The sequence below is a fragment of the Muscardinus avellanarius genome (genome assembly GCF_963383645.1).
Source record: "Muscardinus avellanarius genome assembly, chromosome: 9".
Lineage (NCBI taxonomy): Eukaryota > Metazoa > Chordata > Mammalia > Rodentia > Gliridae > Muscardinus > Muscardinus avellanarius.
This window is the reverse complement of record NC_137795.1, coordinates 77,197,091-77,213,152: the sequence shown is the minus strand read 5'-3', so window position 1 is coordinate 77,213,152 and position 16,062 is coordinate 77,197,091. Positions and strand designations below refer to the sequence as shown.

Below are 16,062 nucleotides of genomic sequence, written 5' to 3'. Positions count from 1 at the left end.
TAACTTGGCAGAGACATCAGAAATAAATGGTTATTGGATCTGTTCTAGAGACATTTAAGTGTTTTGCTGCTCTGTCCTTCTCTCCCTTCCTTTCTTCCTTCCTTTCTCCTTCCTTCCTTCCTTCCTTCCTTCCTTCCTTCCTTCCTTCCTTCCTTCCTCCTCCTTCCTTCCTTCCTCCCTTTCTTCTGTCCTTCCTTTCTCTTCTTTCTTCTTTTTCTTTTCCCTTCCTTTCTTCTTTTCTTTTCTCTTTTCTTTTCCTTTCTTTTCTTTCTTTATTTCCTGAAGAGAGAGCTGAGATCCATAAGAGAGACCACCTCTGAGGTAAAAGAAAATCTCTCTGCTATCATAATAGTGGATGAACAGTCACCAAGCTCCCAGCAAGAAAAAGCTCAGAGCTCTGGAAATAGTAAAACTAAAGAGAAGGAAGAAGAGGCTTGGGCGTCCCTGGACTATTTTCTCCTCCAGCCATGGAAGGCTTTAGATTTTTCTTCAGAGTTGTCACCTAATTTAGTCATTCCCCTTAGTCTGGCCATTGTGGAGGGATGGATGGGAATTTCAGAGAGTTCTTCTACCCCTCTGTGGCAGGTGGCCTGAGATCCAACACCCAGCCTCCACACTCTGGGTTCTGTGGGCACTGCCAAGCAGCAGCCAATGGCATCCTGGGAATTTGCCTGCACTTCCTGTCAGATATTCAGGAGATTAGCCTTGCTCTCAGGGCCCCAGGGGGTCACCACTGGAATGTTCCAGAGAGATGTATTTGTGTCCTTCTAGTATTGGTGATTAAAACACACTTATATATATGTACATATATATTCATCATATACATATTAGGACAAATTTTCTCCTTATCTTTTTTTCTTCAATAATTGGGATGGAATCCAGGGGCATTCTGCCTCCGAGCTACACTCCTAGCCCTATTTTTTATTCTTCATTTTGAAACAGGGACTCACTGAGTTGCAAATGGCCTCACTAAGTAGCTGAGGCTGTCCACGAACAGTGATCTTCCTGTCTCCTCCTCCCAAATGCTGGGATTACAAGCGTGTGACACAATGTCCGGCTTTTCACCTTATCTTAATAGAATGAGTGTTTTTACTATTTTTATTAATGCTTTGTAATTTTCATTTTCAATGTAGCATTTATTTTTTATTTTAACTTATTTTAATTATTTTTACTTTATGTGGAACATATCGAAAATGGCATACATCAGACTGTGCTTGGTGCCCTCTCCCCTCCCACTTCTCCCCTCCCCAACAATGAGTGTCCAGGTTGACCATGCTACATTCATAGTTTTACACATATTTGGATGTAGCTCATCCATTAATCAACCTCCCTAGTTTGGGCATATTAGAGAAAACATAAGTCCCTTCTTTTCCTGTGTCTGGCTGATCTCACTTAACATAATGTTCTCCAGGTCTTTCAATCTTCTTCAGAATGACATGATTTTTTTTTCTTCTTTATAGCTGAGTATTTTTTTAACAAGGTATATTAAATATGTGTATTTATTATTCTCAGGGTTTTGTTGTAATTCGGTCTCTGTCCTCTGATGGCAACTCAGTGTGGGGCCCTGGGTCCACCTGTGGGCACTAGGCAGCTACAGAAGCAAGGGGATATTGTCCCTCTCTGAAGACACAAGCAGTAAGTGGGGAGACAGGAGAGTATGTGATGGACAGTGAAACAGAAGAGTTATAAGCCTGTAATAATTGCTGTGATCCTGTTAAAAACAACCATGGTAGAAGCAAAGAGAAGAGATGGCTGATTCTGAGGTCCACTTTCCTGAGGCCAGCACCGGCAGGTGGCAGAAGCTCTGTCAGGCAGGCCCTGGTACAGGACTTCACTTCTAGTGAGTTCTCCCTGCTTCCTAAATATTGGTCGAGTGGGTTTTCTGGAAAGCACAGTATAAGAGAATGGCTCTCATTTTCAGACTTTTATAACTAAAGAACTAGAAGGCCTTGACCAAAATAAACTGGTGGGTTAGCAATGACTGTTTTAGATCATTTATCTTCCTGTTTCGAAGCCTGATTCTCACTGGGCATGGTGGTACACACCTATAATCCCAGTACTTGGGAGGCTGAGACAGGCGGATCACAGATTTGAAGCCAGCCTTAGCAGCTTAGCAAGGCCCACATCAAGTCAGTGAGACCCTGTTTCAAAATAAAAAAATGAAAAGGCCCGGGGATGTGGCTCTGAGGTGGAGTGCCCATGGATTCAATCTCTAGTACCAGAAGCAAATTAATTAATTTTTCAAAAAGCCTGATTCACAAGATCAAGCAAGGAAGAAAGTTTTATTATGGTAACCAGAATAATTAGTGATAAAATCTAATGAATGCAAATTTTCTTTCCTTGACATAATTTGGTATGCCCATTTCTAGATAGACATTGTTGCTAATAATATAGAAAAGGAAGACAGTGAGTTATGATTGATGAAACATTTTCATTGTTCTTCTGAGGAATCCGTGGAGCCCTGTGAAATGCACTACGGAGTCTGTCTTTGCTTCTGGTGTTTGTCTTTTAAAACAAATATGTAATTTCTAGGGAGGAAGTCTCACAGAAACTACTTGCAGGATTCAATAGGTATTTCTCCCACCAGCATAAAAGTGAGGTTTTTCTCAATTGCTTCCTGTTTTTGCAGTGTAAGGTTTAGTGGCAAGAATGTAGCAATTGAGCAGAAAATTGAGAGCCTTCAAAGAAGCTGATTGGTTCCCGACCTGCTTTGTTTTCACACTTACCCCTCCCAGCCCCACCCCAGGTTCTGTGTGTGACCAAGCGGGGCACTTTAAACAATCAGGTAGTTCAACATGAGCCAGCACTGCAACTATCTGGTTCTTCTCATGCTGAGACACACCCCTACCTCTCCTGCTTTGGCGCGGGCCTGTGCAGCCTCTACTTGACACTGGTCCTTCTTCTCCTTTGCCATCCACCTGCCAGGCCTGCTGGCAGATCCTAGACCTGAAGGTCTGTGTCTCATCACAGACCACTGCTGGAGTCCTTGTCTCCACATGCTACCTGTCCAGTGTGAGGACACCATTACTTCTTTTAGCTTTCTGGCAACCCTATAGTGTCTGGCTTGGATTGTGATCTATTACATGAAGATACGGGAACACAGTGGTTAAGAACCCAGGCTTTCAAGTTGCACTGTCTGGGTCCAACCCTCATTTTCCCACTCTGAACCTGTGTTATTCTAATCAACTTTCTAAGCTCAAGTTTTCCTTTTCCTTTCTTTTCTTTTCCCTTCCTCTTCCTCCTCCTCCTCCTCCCCTCCTCCTCCCCCCCTCCTCCTCCTCCTCCTCCTCCTCCTCTTTCTTCTTCTTTTCTCTTCTCTTCTTCTTTTTCTTCTTCTTCTTCTCCTTCTCCTTCTCCTTCTCCTTCTCCTTCTCCTTCTCCTTCTCCTTCTCCTTCTCCTTCTCCTTCTCCTTCTTCTTCTTCTTCTTCTGTACTGGGGATGGAACCCAGGGAAATTCTACCTTTGAGCTACACCCCCAGTCCTATTTTTAATTCTTTATTTTGAAACAGGGTCTCACTGAGTTGCAAAGGGCCTCACTAAGTAGCTGAGGCTGTCCTCGATCCACGATCCTCCTGTCTCAGCCTCCCAAATGCTGGGATTACAAGCATGTGGCACCACTCTTGGATTTCAAACCTGCAAAATGAAGTCGATGGTGATACTAATAATAGCACTCAGCTCATGGAGCCACTGGTGAAGTCAGTAAAATAATCTGTGGCTCTGAGCCAGCTGGAGGAAGTGCTGAAGGAAGCCTCCATGTCCTGTCTCAGTCCACCTGCATCTAGCACCATTGCCCTGATGCTGTCCACTGAAAAGGGATATCCCTTCTGGCCACTCCCTGGCCCCCAAGCCCCATGGTGGGTCACTGCTTCCTATAAAGAGACAAATGTCTTGGCTGGGCAAAGCAGGTCTTGCTGGCCTGGCTTCTGCTCATACTCCTGGCTCTGGCCATGCTGACCTGCCAAAGGTGCCCACAATGTGCCAGGCACCCTTACCTTTCTGGTTGCCCCTGGCTGCTTCCTCCACCAGGCCCCTTTTCTTGTGCTTGGCTTAGGAGACTGCTGAGGATTCTCTGCTTTGTGCCCAATCAGAGTCCATCCATGGTTATGTGATCTCAATCGGATTTATTTACATTCATGTTTCTCCACTAATTTCTCATTTTCTTGGGGGCAGGAGCTGTGACGTAACTATTCACTGGATGCCTGAGTCTGAGGGGTCTTCAGAAAGGCAGCACTGTGCAAACAAATAGATTTGGGGAATCCTGGCATTGGGATGCGGACAGCCCACTCCAGCACAGACAGGTAGAAGCTAGAGAGAGGGGCCCTGCGGGGACTTTCTTCATCTCTGCTTCTTTTCCTCCCCATCTCCTCCTTTTTCACTTTTTGGACTCAACATCTTTTCATTATTCATTGCAAATGAGAAAATGTAATTGTGTTTGATATCTGTGACATACGTGACCCAGTGTAATCTCTAAATATAATTTACCTTTCCACAGAGAATCCATCAATGTCCATCAGTTTTATAATGTCCTTACTCTGCTCAGAAAGATTTATGTATTGAATACAGCTTTAACAATGTTTACTTTTAGCTGGATGCAGTGGTACACGCCTGTAATCCCAGTATTTGGGTGGCTGAGATAGGAGGATCACAGGTTCAAAGTCAGCCTGGTCCACTTAGACCCTTAGCAACTTCGTGAGAGACTGTTTCTAAATAAAAAATAAAATAGGGCTGGCGGGTTTCAGAGGTAGAATGCCCTTGGGTATAGTCTTCAGTACCAAAAATAATATACTCTTAAATGACCATGAAATGGAATATAAAACACACATTCACCAACAACATTTATTAAAGTCTCCTGGCTCTTAAATGCCAAAACAGCCAACAGTGGTTAAGGGGAAACTCAGTTGTGTCTTAAGGAATATGTACTTCCCCTGCCATGAAATAACCAACAAGAGAAATCATCTCAAGGTTCAATAAAGAAAACAAAACGTGTCTGATATCTGAAACATCAACACATTTCCCGTGAGAGGCAGGAAATATGTATTCTGTTCAGGTGTAAATCTGTTCCACCAACTAATTCCCTGGGTAGTTGCACAGTACATGGATCATGCAGATTTCCTCTAAGACAAAATTAAAAACACTTCCCCCTCCCTAAACAATGGTTCATATGAAAGCCTGCCATTTTATGTTTCCTGGACTAGCTGAAAAATAGTTAAAACTATTTTAAACATTTGAAACTTCGATTGAATAGCTAAAAAATAAGAGATGGAAGGATGTCAGTTTTATTAACCCTATGTTTTAGGAAAAGAAATGAAGGACCAAGGGAAAAGTGGGCGGAGTTCAAGTGCTTCTTCTCCAGGCATTAATGCAGCTTCAGTGCTCTGATGAAGGGCCGGGGAAGGGTAGCACTAGAGCACTGGGGTGGGGTGGGGAGCAGCCATGGCATGCTGGGAGGCAGACATTTTGCTGTTTCTGCTACAAAAAGTATGAGTAGGGTTTTCTGACATATTGCAGGTATAGGAATCAGTGACTGATTAGGGCTTCTCCATTTGTGACCATCTTAGTTTTATTTTTCTAAACAGGGACATTTTTCTTTTCAGTACTGGAGATTGGACTCAGGGGCATTCTACTTCCAAACTACACCCCCTAACCCTTTTTTATTTTTTGAAACAGGGCCTTCGTTAAGTTGCTGAGGGTAGCTTTGAGCCTGCGATCTTCTTGCCTCGGTCTCCCATGTACTGGGATTATAGGTGTTCACCACTGTGCCCAATTTAATGGGGAATTTCTGAGTATAAAAGGGGCACTATCACCAGGCATGGTGGTGCACCCCGCGCTTGGGAGGCAGAGACAGGAGGATCGCGCAGGTTCGAAGCCAGCCTCACTGGCTTAAGAGACCCTATTTAAAAAAAAAAAAAAAAAAAGGTCTGGGTAGAAGGGTTCCATATCCAATACCACCAAAAAAAATGGGGGGGCACTATGAGGATGGACACTGTAGAACATACGGTCATCCCACGAGGAGGTCACCCTGAGGCTCTGTGCTTACAGTTGGCTCTAAGCCCAAATGGCCTCCGAAGGTGGAAAAACCATTGAGCAAGGTTGATTTGGGAGTCCTCCACATGTTTCAAAACTCTCCCTCCTTCAGCTTTCTGGCAGGGGAAACTTCTAGACCTCTAAATTATGACCCATATGATGCATCTGTTTTATTAGAGTTGAATCAAATAGGGTATATATGTGTGTATACATTTTTACATGTACACACATATTTGGTATTGGATATATGTATATACATATGTGTATGTATGTATTTTTGGTACTGGAGGCTGAACCCAAGGACATTCTACCTCCAAGTTACACTCCCAGCTTTTTTTTTACGCGTGTGTATGTGTGTGTGTGTGTGTGTGTGTGTGTGTGTGTGTGTGTGTGTATGCACGCTCATTGTGAGTCAGGGTCTTGCTAAGTTGCTGAAGGTCTCACTAGTTGCTGAGGCTGGCCACAAACTTAACTTGTGACCCTTCTGTCCCAACCTCCCAAGGACTGGGATTTCAGGTGTAGGCCACTGCCCCTGGCTCAGGGTATATATCTTTAAACCAGTCCTAGTACAATCACTTCTAAATCTGACTTAACAATGTAGTCCTTTTTTTTTGGTGGTACTGGGGTTCCTGGAAGCCCTTCTTCCTCTGGGCTACACTCCCAGACATATATATATTTTTTTTTTTAATTTTTTTTTTTTATTTGGAAACAGGGTCTCTTAAGCCTGGGTGATCTTCCTGTCTGAATGCTTACCATTTGAAGCTCAGTCCTCATCTCTAGATCTTCTAATTTAATAGATTTGGGGTGGATCTGAGCATCTGACTGAAATACTTTCCACAATTTAATTGCAATTTTTATAGAACTAAAACAGGAGTAAGTGTGTGTGTGTGTGTGTGTGTGTGTGTGTGTGTGCGCGCACACACGCGTGCACATGTGTGGACTGTGAATTGAACCCAGAGACATTCTACATCTGAGCTAAACCCCCAGCCCTATTTTTTTATTCTTTATTTTTTAAATAGAGTCTCACTAAGTTGTGTAGCACCTCACTAAGTAGGTGAGGGTGGCTGAGAACCTGTGATTCTCCTGTCTCTGCCTCACAAGTACTGTGATTACAAGTGTGTGCCACCATGCCTGGCTTGGGGTGAATTGTTAAAAAGAAATATGTCCCTTATCTTATCTTGTTTATTGGCATAAAGCATCTCTATGTGAAGACAGCAGCCCTCTTTCCCTGCTGCACAAAACCCCTTCTCCCAGAGACCAGGGTTCTCTGGGCATTTCATCATAGAGAACTGTTTTAAAAAATAAGGGCAAACTAAAAACCAGTTGCATTTGGAATATGAAAGTGTCTGCTATTTTATGACCTGAGCAGGCAGGATGCGCGAGCAGACGCTTTTGAAAGTTCTCGACCTTCCAGGTACTGCTCATCACAGAGCTGTTCATTCTTGTGCACTCTCAAAAGTGTAGCCAGTGGTGCTGTTAACTTAAAGAATATCCTGTGTTATAAATATTTTCATGATTCAAAGATATTTGTGTTTCTTGCTTTAATTTTGAATCTATACTACACAATTGTATTCAGTAAAAATAGAAGTTGAGCTAATTTCTCATTGTTTTTTTTTTTTTTACCACAGTTAAGAGATGGAGAAAAAAAAAGGATTTTCTTTTAATAGGCATTGAGGAAGCATATCATTGTTGGCTGAACTTGAAAGCATTTCAGATGCTTAAGAATGAATAATGCCCCCTGCTTTAGTGTCATTCTTTGCTCAGTTATGTGAGAATACTTTCTCACCAAAGATGATCATGATGATATTTTTACAAGCTGGGGATTCTGAATTCCATCATGTGTGGCCAACTATCGATCAACATCTCGTGAGGCTGCCTCCTAAACAAACAAACAAGCAAACCTGATGCCAGCTCCAACAAAAGAGAAAATTAACACGGTGCCGAGTGGTTCTAGACAATCTAGTCTTATAAATAAATCATATACTCTGATGGTATGTCTATCAAGTAAGCATAATTTTATAAGCGATAATTATACTACTATCAATCACCGTAGCTCTAGAATCTTTATCAGGTAGGGGCATCAGGCCCACACGAATCTCATTACCTTGTTTCATGTACCTCTTCTTGATACCTAGAGAAAATTTTGAGCTTCCATATGTAAGAATTCTTTTATTCAAATTTTAGGAAGAAAGTTAGAAACACAAATTTTTTTTTCAACAAAGATGATCTCCCAGATGTTCTAATTTGTCTCAGTGTTAATCTCAAAATCTTCTAAACTCATTTCTTCCCTCTGACAATAATCCAGGATGAGTCACATAATCTTGACTATTCTTCCTTAATGGTACATTTCAAAATATATGCTTTGAGCAGTAACTATTTGAAAAATATGAGTAACTTTGTAAGCTTCATTTAGCTCTTACTTTTTTTTTTTTAGCTCTTAATTTCTATTAATGTCAAAAAAAGAGGAATTGAGCCAGGCATGGTGGTGCACATTTGTAATCACAATACTTGGGAGGCTGAGACAGGAGGATCACAGGCTCAAAGTCAGTCTCAACAATGTAGAAATACTCAGCAACCTAGTGAGACCCTGTTTCAAACTAAATATAGATAAATAAACACATAAATAAATACATAAAATAGGGCTGGGGGTGTAGCTTGGAGTCAGTAGACTGGCTCTGGGCCCAATTCCTAGTAATCAAAACAAAATAAAACAAAAAGGAACTGGAGGCTAGACTGGCAACCACTGTTTCCTAAAATTCTGCCATTCTGTGCTTATATGATTTTATCCCAATACATGCACTGCCTTTGCATTTCACATCTGGGCTTTGGTGCAATTACAGATGTTCCTCCAGCTACCATGGAGTTACCTCCTGATAAACTGATAAAACTACTGTAGGTCAAAAAATATCAGAAGTTTGAAAATGCATTTAATACCTTGAACCTATCAAACATCTTTTTTGTTAGTCACACAGTGCACTGTAGAGCATCAATTGTGTCGAATAATCATGTTGAATCACTGCAGGTCACAGATGTCTTGAATATCATAACTCTTTTGCTCATCCAGACTGGCTATCTTTCTTTCTTTTTTTGCAGGTTTGGGGATGGAACCCGGGAGCATTCGACCTCTGAGCTACATCCCCTGCCCTAGTTTTTATTCTTTATTTTGAAACAGGGTCTCACTGAGTTGCAGAGGGCCTCACTAAGTAGCCGAGGCTGTCCGAGAACCGTGATCCTCTGGTCTCAGCCTCACAAATGCTGGGATTACAAGCGTGCGCAACCACGCCTGGCAGCTGGGTATCTTTCATTATATCCTGTGCTTCATGAGAGTCGTCTTTTGAAAAGCCACCTGCATCATGCAAAGCCCACGCTGGAAGTCCTCCAGAGCTTCCTACTGCTGAGGTGAAAACGGTCGAACCAATCATGAATACAGATTCAGGATGAAATGAATTTGGCTACGATCAGTCCTTTGAGTTTTTATCATTTACTACTCTGCCACACACCCAAACTCCAGTCAAAACAGGCTACTAAAACATCCCTGTGTGAGACATTCCTTTCTCCCCGCCTTGCTCATTTAGAATACCCTCCCATGCCTTTCTCAGGTAATTGCATTCCATCTGTCCTCTAGTATAGGGCTCAGATTGGCCTTCTTCAAACCCTTCTCCACTGGACCATGTACAATACTCCTTCCTTCTCTGCGCATGCCCCGTTGTCCTGCCCACAGCAGGGCCTTGCTAACACTTAACATCAATACTAGTCACTATTGAAAAGCCTCTTTATCATGCAACACTCAATAGTATTTACTTTTGATTTGCTATAGTATATAGGTGGCCAATTTCCAAAACCATGATGAGAAAGCTTACAATCGACACCTAATAAAACAGCAGGCCAGTTAAAAAAGGAAGTGAAAATTCAAAACCATGTGTGGAAGACAGTAACATGGGTTAATAGACTTTAAAGTCTAGCTACATGTTTTCTGGCAGTTAAAGTAAAACTAAAAGACTCAGTTATTTGGCAGTGATTTAACAGTGGGGTTGTGAGCCTCTAATTTTGTTTTTGTATTAGATATTAAACCCAGTGCTATTCTACCTCTGGACTACATCCCCAGCACTCCCTTTATTTTTTATATGGAAGCAGGGTCTCACTAAGTTTTTGAGGGTGTCACTAAGTTGCTGAGGTTGGTCTCAAACCTGCAATCCTCCTGTCGCAGCCTCCCAAGTACGGGGATTACAAGCGAGCACCACCACGCCTGGCTTACTTATAAAAATTTTTATCTCAGTATATTTTTACATTTTTTATCTTGGTATGGGGACTTTTAAAATACAAATTATACTAGTTGATCACTGTCCAATAGAGCCTGCTTTCCCTTTCTTTCTTTCTCTTTCTTTCTTTCTTTCTTTCTTTCTTTCTTTCTTTCTTTCTTTCTTTCTCTCTTTCTTTCTCTCTTTCTTTCCTGCTTGCTTGCTTGCTTGCTTGCTTGCTTGCTTGCTTGCTTTCTGAAATATGAAAGTTTGCTGGGCATGGTGATGCACACGTGTAATCCCAGTACTTGGGAGGCTGAGACAGTAGGATCAAAGGTTAGAAGCCAGCCTCAGCAACTTAGAGAGGAGCTAAGCAACTTATCAAGACCCTGTTTATGAATAAGAAATAAAGTAAGTCTGAGGGTATAGCCCAGAAGTAGGAGGCCCCTGAGTTCCATCTCCAGTACTACAAATACACACAAAAAATATATTCATGAAAATTTATTTTATTTTATTTATTTATTTTTTTGGTGGTACTGGGGATGGAACCTGGAGGCGTTCTACCTCTGGGCTATACTCCCAGACCTTTTTGTATATTTTATTTGGAAACAGGGTCTCACTACGGTGCTGAAAGCCTCACTAAGTAGCTGAGGCTGGCTCCAACCTGTGCGATCCTCCTGTCTCAGCCTCCCAAGTGCGGGGATTACAAGCCTGCGCCACCATGCCCGGCTATGAAAGTTTATTTTAAATCAAAGAAAGACAGAAGACAAAAGCAGCTCCCCTCTTTTCTAGGGGCCTCCAAAGGAGAGTGAACCCCCAATAGAGATTTATGTGTTGATAGAAATGTTCTATATCTATTGCACAAGTGACAGAGAAACGTTGATATCTGTCCCTGGTCTCACATGCTGAGCACTTAAATGTAGCTAATGTGTCTGAGGAACTGAATTTTATATTCTACTTACTCTGAATACAAGAAAATTAAATTGAAATGGCCACATATGTGATGATAACCACAGATATTGTATGGAGCAGTTTTTACAAGGCTGCTTCCTTCTAGAGCAAAATTTCCTTACTTGGTACCTTTAATAGTTGACTCCACTGATACTGACTCATTATGTGTATGGGGTTATAAGCTGCATGAATTTGCAGTAAAGTTTTGAATGCCTTTTTATTATTTTAAGAAGTCAATATTTTCAAAAGTAAAATTTCAGGAAATTCATTGTCATGGTAACAAGGGAGAGAATCATCCCTGTTTCTATCATTATACTAGCGCTTAGACTCAAAAATAAAACTTTATAAAACAAGAGTATTTTGGTATCCCCTTGGGTACTGGGAATTGAACCCAGGGGCATTCTACCACAGAGCTACACCCTTTTTTCTTTATTTTGAAGTCTCATTAAGTTGCTGAGGGTCTCACTAAGTTGCTGAGGCTTGTCTCGAACCTGCAATCCTCCCATCTCAGCCTCTCAAGTACTGAGATGACAGGTATGAGCCGCTGTACCTGGATAAAACAAGAGTCTTGATGCGGTATAGGTAGGTCCCCTTGTACTGGCCCGCTCTCTGGGCAGAATTTGGTCTCTCTTTGCGGGCAATCTCTGGAGTCCTCCTCCTAGCCAGGGCATTTGAGTTAGCTAGCGGTCCTGCCAACTACTTCTCAAGGTTGATTTTTCTTGTCTGACATTCTTGTCTTGCTCCTAGTTCTCTGAGCAAGTGGGCGGGATTGGGTTTCTTCAGGCCAGCAGGAGCTTGCTCCAGCTCTGTCTTTTAATTTCTTTAATGTGAGGATCCCCACACTTGCTCTTTGAAATGCTATTTTGCAAACGGCTATTTCCTCTACGCCTCTTATGCTTTTTTTCCATCTGGGTTGCAGTCTCTTCCCAGTGGGACCTCTCTTTCTCAACTTAGTCATGCTATGTGTGGAGACCCACATCTCTGCTGGCCTCTCTGACTCATCCCGGGAGGTTCATTTGCTCCCGGGAATCCTGCTCACAGTGGAACAGGGAGGGTCCAGGGACGCAAGGCCTTTCTGAAATCGGTCTCTTTTCCTGGCTGCGCTCCCTTTTGTCCAAAGCTACATGAGAAGGGGAAAACAGCAAAAAATGCCCTTTCTTCTTAAAGTTAATGTGGTTAACAAATAGTTCTTAGCAACACTAACTGCATAAGGTCCCTTTGTCGGTGCTGCTACTTTTAAATATTCCATAATCTGGCTAGTAGAAAAACCCACGAATGGTCCAATTTTCCCTTTGCCTCCAAGCCAAGAGAGGCAATTCTAACAGCTAGGCTTTCCTCCCAGTTACAGATTAAATTGTTCCCCTTTTTGAAATACATTATTCATAAATGTGAACAGTCGCTAAACTACTGCTCCTCCCACACATAGATGGGAAGCAGGTGGGTGGGTGGAAATTGCTCAGACACCTCATTGGCTGCACCGGATTGTACAGAACTGGGGCTGCACACTCTCCCTGGAGGCCAGGATTTTCCTAGGCCCTGCCAGCCCCTCAAAGGAAGCCCTCTGCCAAGGATGGCTCAAGTCCACGATTTCCCAACTAATCCAGATGGGTTCAGACGATAAATTCCTCCTACTAGATTCGCTAAAAGGGTCAAAGTTGAATAACATAGTGCTAATCAAAAACTGACCACTGTGTTAGATGTGAATTTAGCCAATAATCTAGGCAATCGATCTATTACTAATTCCACCATGTATATTCTGCACTAGAGAAGCAACTTTCCACTCAGAACTAGAGGTCTCTAGGGGAGGAAAAAAAGGGACATTTTGTTTTTGGTTTTGTAAATTGAATTTGCTATGCACAATGCCAAGTTTTCCTCATTAAAATACATGTTGTGTGTGTATCTGTGTAATATATATCTACACACACATATATGTTGTTTTCCCTTAATTCTAAGCATTTCTACCCATTTATTATTCTTAAGAGAATCATTTCAGATTATTTTAGTTGGGGAAGCATGCCATTCTTTTTTTTTTTTTTTCTTTCCTTACTTATTGGTGAGCGGAAACTGAACATCTTAGCGAGATTCATAGTCATATATCAAAATATGCAAACAACATTATTTGGCCTGTTTCCTCCTGGTACCTCCCTGTTCTGCATTTTGACTCTCACCTTTGGCACAATACACAATTATTTCACTAGCTTAACCCCATGTGCAAAAGGACACATCACCGTCCTTCCAACCTGAGGATGCAGGAGAACCCTCTCTTCCTCCCAAGGAGCACTGGTTCATCTGTGGTTGTCAGGGGGTTCCTTGGCCAGGAGAAACGTGTAGTTACATGAACTTCTACAAAACTCACTTCAACTAAATTCCAGTAGAACTACCGGGCAGGAAGTTGAGGGAGATGCGACATTTCTGGCCACCACAGGAGCTGCCATAAACCAAGCCAAAAGAGGGCGTGTGCGTGTGCGTGCGAGTGTGTCCCCAGGCTGGGCAAGGATGCGCAGCTGCGGGCCAGAGACGGCGGCGCGCCCGCGCTTACCTTGACTACGTCCTCGTTGAGATGCTTGGGGTCCCGGTTGACCAGGTCGATCTCCTTGGTGTGCGCGTCGTACACTTGCTTCTCGGGCACCTCGTCTGCCATGGCCTTGTTATTGGGCTTGTAGATGTTGCCCTGTTCCCGGATGGGAACTGTGTAGAGATGTCCCTGCGGAGGGCGGACGGCCAGGAGGTGGGAGAAGGGCGGCGACGGCGGTGGGGGAAAAAAAAGTAAAAAAAAAAAAAAAGAAAAAGAAAAAAACCAAAGCGTCAGGAGTCTGCCGGGCGGCGGGGCGAACGTCGAGCTCGCAATCGGACCAACTAACTCACCGCTCCAGCAGCGACGGCTTCGCTCACAGAAAACTCCTGCGCGCAGCCAGCTTTTTAAGAGGATCGCGGAGAGGACACCACACCCCTCCGTACCAGGCAGGGAGCGCCGGCCTCCCCCGCCCGCCGCCAGGGGTCAGGGCGAGCCCTGCGGCCCGCCCGCCCTCCCGCCAGCCGCCCTGCCGCGCCCTGGGGGACCCCCGGGGAGGCCCCGGCCGCCCCCACCCGGAGCTCCACCTGCTCCATCTCGCGGCCCCGGGCCCGCCACCCCGGCTCCTCTGACCCTTCTAGCTCTCTCCACGAGATCCGGCCGGCGCCTCCTGACCGTGGAGGCCCCTGACCCTATTTTCATTGCGCCTTGAGCGCGTCCCCACCCCTCCTCTACGCACTTTCGTCCCTCCGCGGTTCCCCCATCGCGGTAGCATCCACAGTTCTCATCCCTGGGCAGAACCATGTGCCAGCCCCCCTCCCCAAACTCCCTAGATCTTTATCTCACCTGCGCGGCTCCCCCGACCCACCCTCAGGTCGCTCCCAGGCGGCCCAGCAGGTGGCTGAACTGCGGCCGCGTCTGGGTGAACCAGCTATCCAAACCCAGGTGGAGCCCGAGCTCCGAGAGGCGGCTGCTAGCCGAGGTGCGAACTGCCCGGGAAGGGGCGTCCTCTCCGCGCACCTCGGAACGCCCCTCCAGCCCGCGAGATACAAGGAGAGTTCTTGAGATGTCCCAAGAACTTTGGAAAGTGCAAACAACTCGCGCGCCGTCGTCTGGGCCAGCGTGTCGAGGCGCCTGGCAGGGAGACTGGCTGCACTGCCCTCGGGACCGAGGGTAAATGACCCCCATCGGCCGTTCCGGCTCCCCGCCTCCCAGCCCGCAAGGGATGAACTGCCAGGGTGCCCCGCAACCAGGGAGCTCTCTGGACCCATCCGGAAAACGTGTCTTCGGGGCGGCAGATCCTACCCCAGGACCCTGACCCCCTTTTTCGTCGCCTCGTAGCTCAGGGGCTCCCCTGGTCCCCTCCCCAGGAGGAAAACACGAAACATTCCTGACTTCTCGCCACCTCCCCGCCCAGGCCCATTCCTCTGCGGTGCCAGCGCAAGAGGAGTGCTCCGAAGTGGAGAGGGGGCTGGGGCCGGGAAAGCAGGCGGATTATTTGGAGTGGGGGATAGCAGAAGCAGGCACTCCGCGCGCCCAGGGCGGCGCGCCCGCACCCAAGCCTACCTCCGAGTCTACGTATTTGCCCCCCGACATGCTGGCGCGTGGCTGGATTCAGGCTCTGAGGAGGTTTCCCTGAGCTGCGATTTAAGGGAACTAAGGAAGGAAGATCTTGTAGTGCACAGGGGGGAAAGGCGCTGGCGGGGGGCGGTGGCTGGGAGGGAGCCTCCTGGCTGCCCGCCAGGGTTTGTTCTGCTCGCAGTTGGCCAGGACGTGCGCTGCGCCGGGTCTAGGCACATCCCCAAGGTTCTGGCAGCAGAGGGCGGGGAGCGCCCACAGCCTGCCCGGAGCGAGTGAGAAAGCCTTTCCTCGCGCTAGGCTGTTTGGGCAGATATTTCAGACCTTGGGGCAACGTTTTCCCAGCCCTGAACCGCGGGGAGGCGTCCTGGGGAGAGCAAATGTTTGCGCCGTGCATCACCCCGCAGGGGCGGAGGGCGCCCGGGAGACTGCAGAGATGCCCAGTAGGAGCAGCCAGGGAGGCGGACAGAACTCTGCCCTATCCTAAGCCATTTTCCCTCCCTGTCGCCCACATTCCATTACTGGCCTAAGAAGCATCTGTCTCCTTGTCTCACCGAGGTAGGGATGAAGAATGGCCGGGGCCGTTGGGTTCAGTTCACATCTAAATATAAGGGAAGAATCTGTGTGGGAGCCTGTGTGTGGCACAGATAGGATGATATTCCTTGACATCTAGTCGGTGTGGATGGAAACTTGGAGACCGGGACATGTACAATTTAACGTTTCCCACTCGCTTTTGAAATAAGAAATGAAAATGTTTA

The 16,062-nt window shown here is 45.4% G+C and overlaps 1 protein-coding gene across 1 annotated transcript in view; it reads right to left on the bottom strand.

Moving 5' to 3' along the window:
• CAV1 (caveolin 1) overlaps window positions 1-15,322 on the bottom strand; it is a gene marked incomplete at both ends in the record, with an annotated part of 39,154 nt that extends 23,832 nt beyond the window's left edge. Inside the window, 2 exons of the mRNA XM_080701440.1 lie at window positions 13,754-13,918; window positions 15,293-15,322. Of these exons, the coding sequence (XP_080557566.1) occupies window positions 13,754-13,918; window positions 15,293-15,322 (195 nt within the window). The remainder of the gene's footprint in view (window positions 1-13,753; window positions 13,919-15,292) is intronic.
• Between the last annotated feature and the right edge of the window lie 740 nt (window positions 15,323-16,062).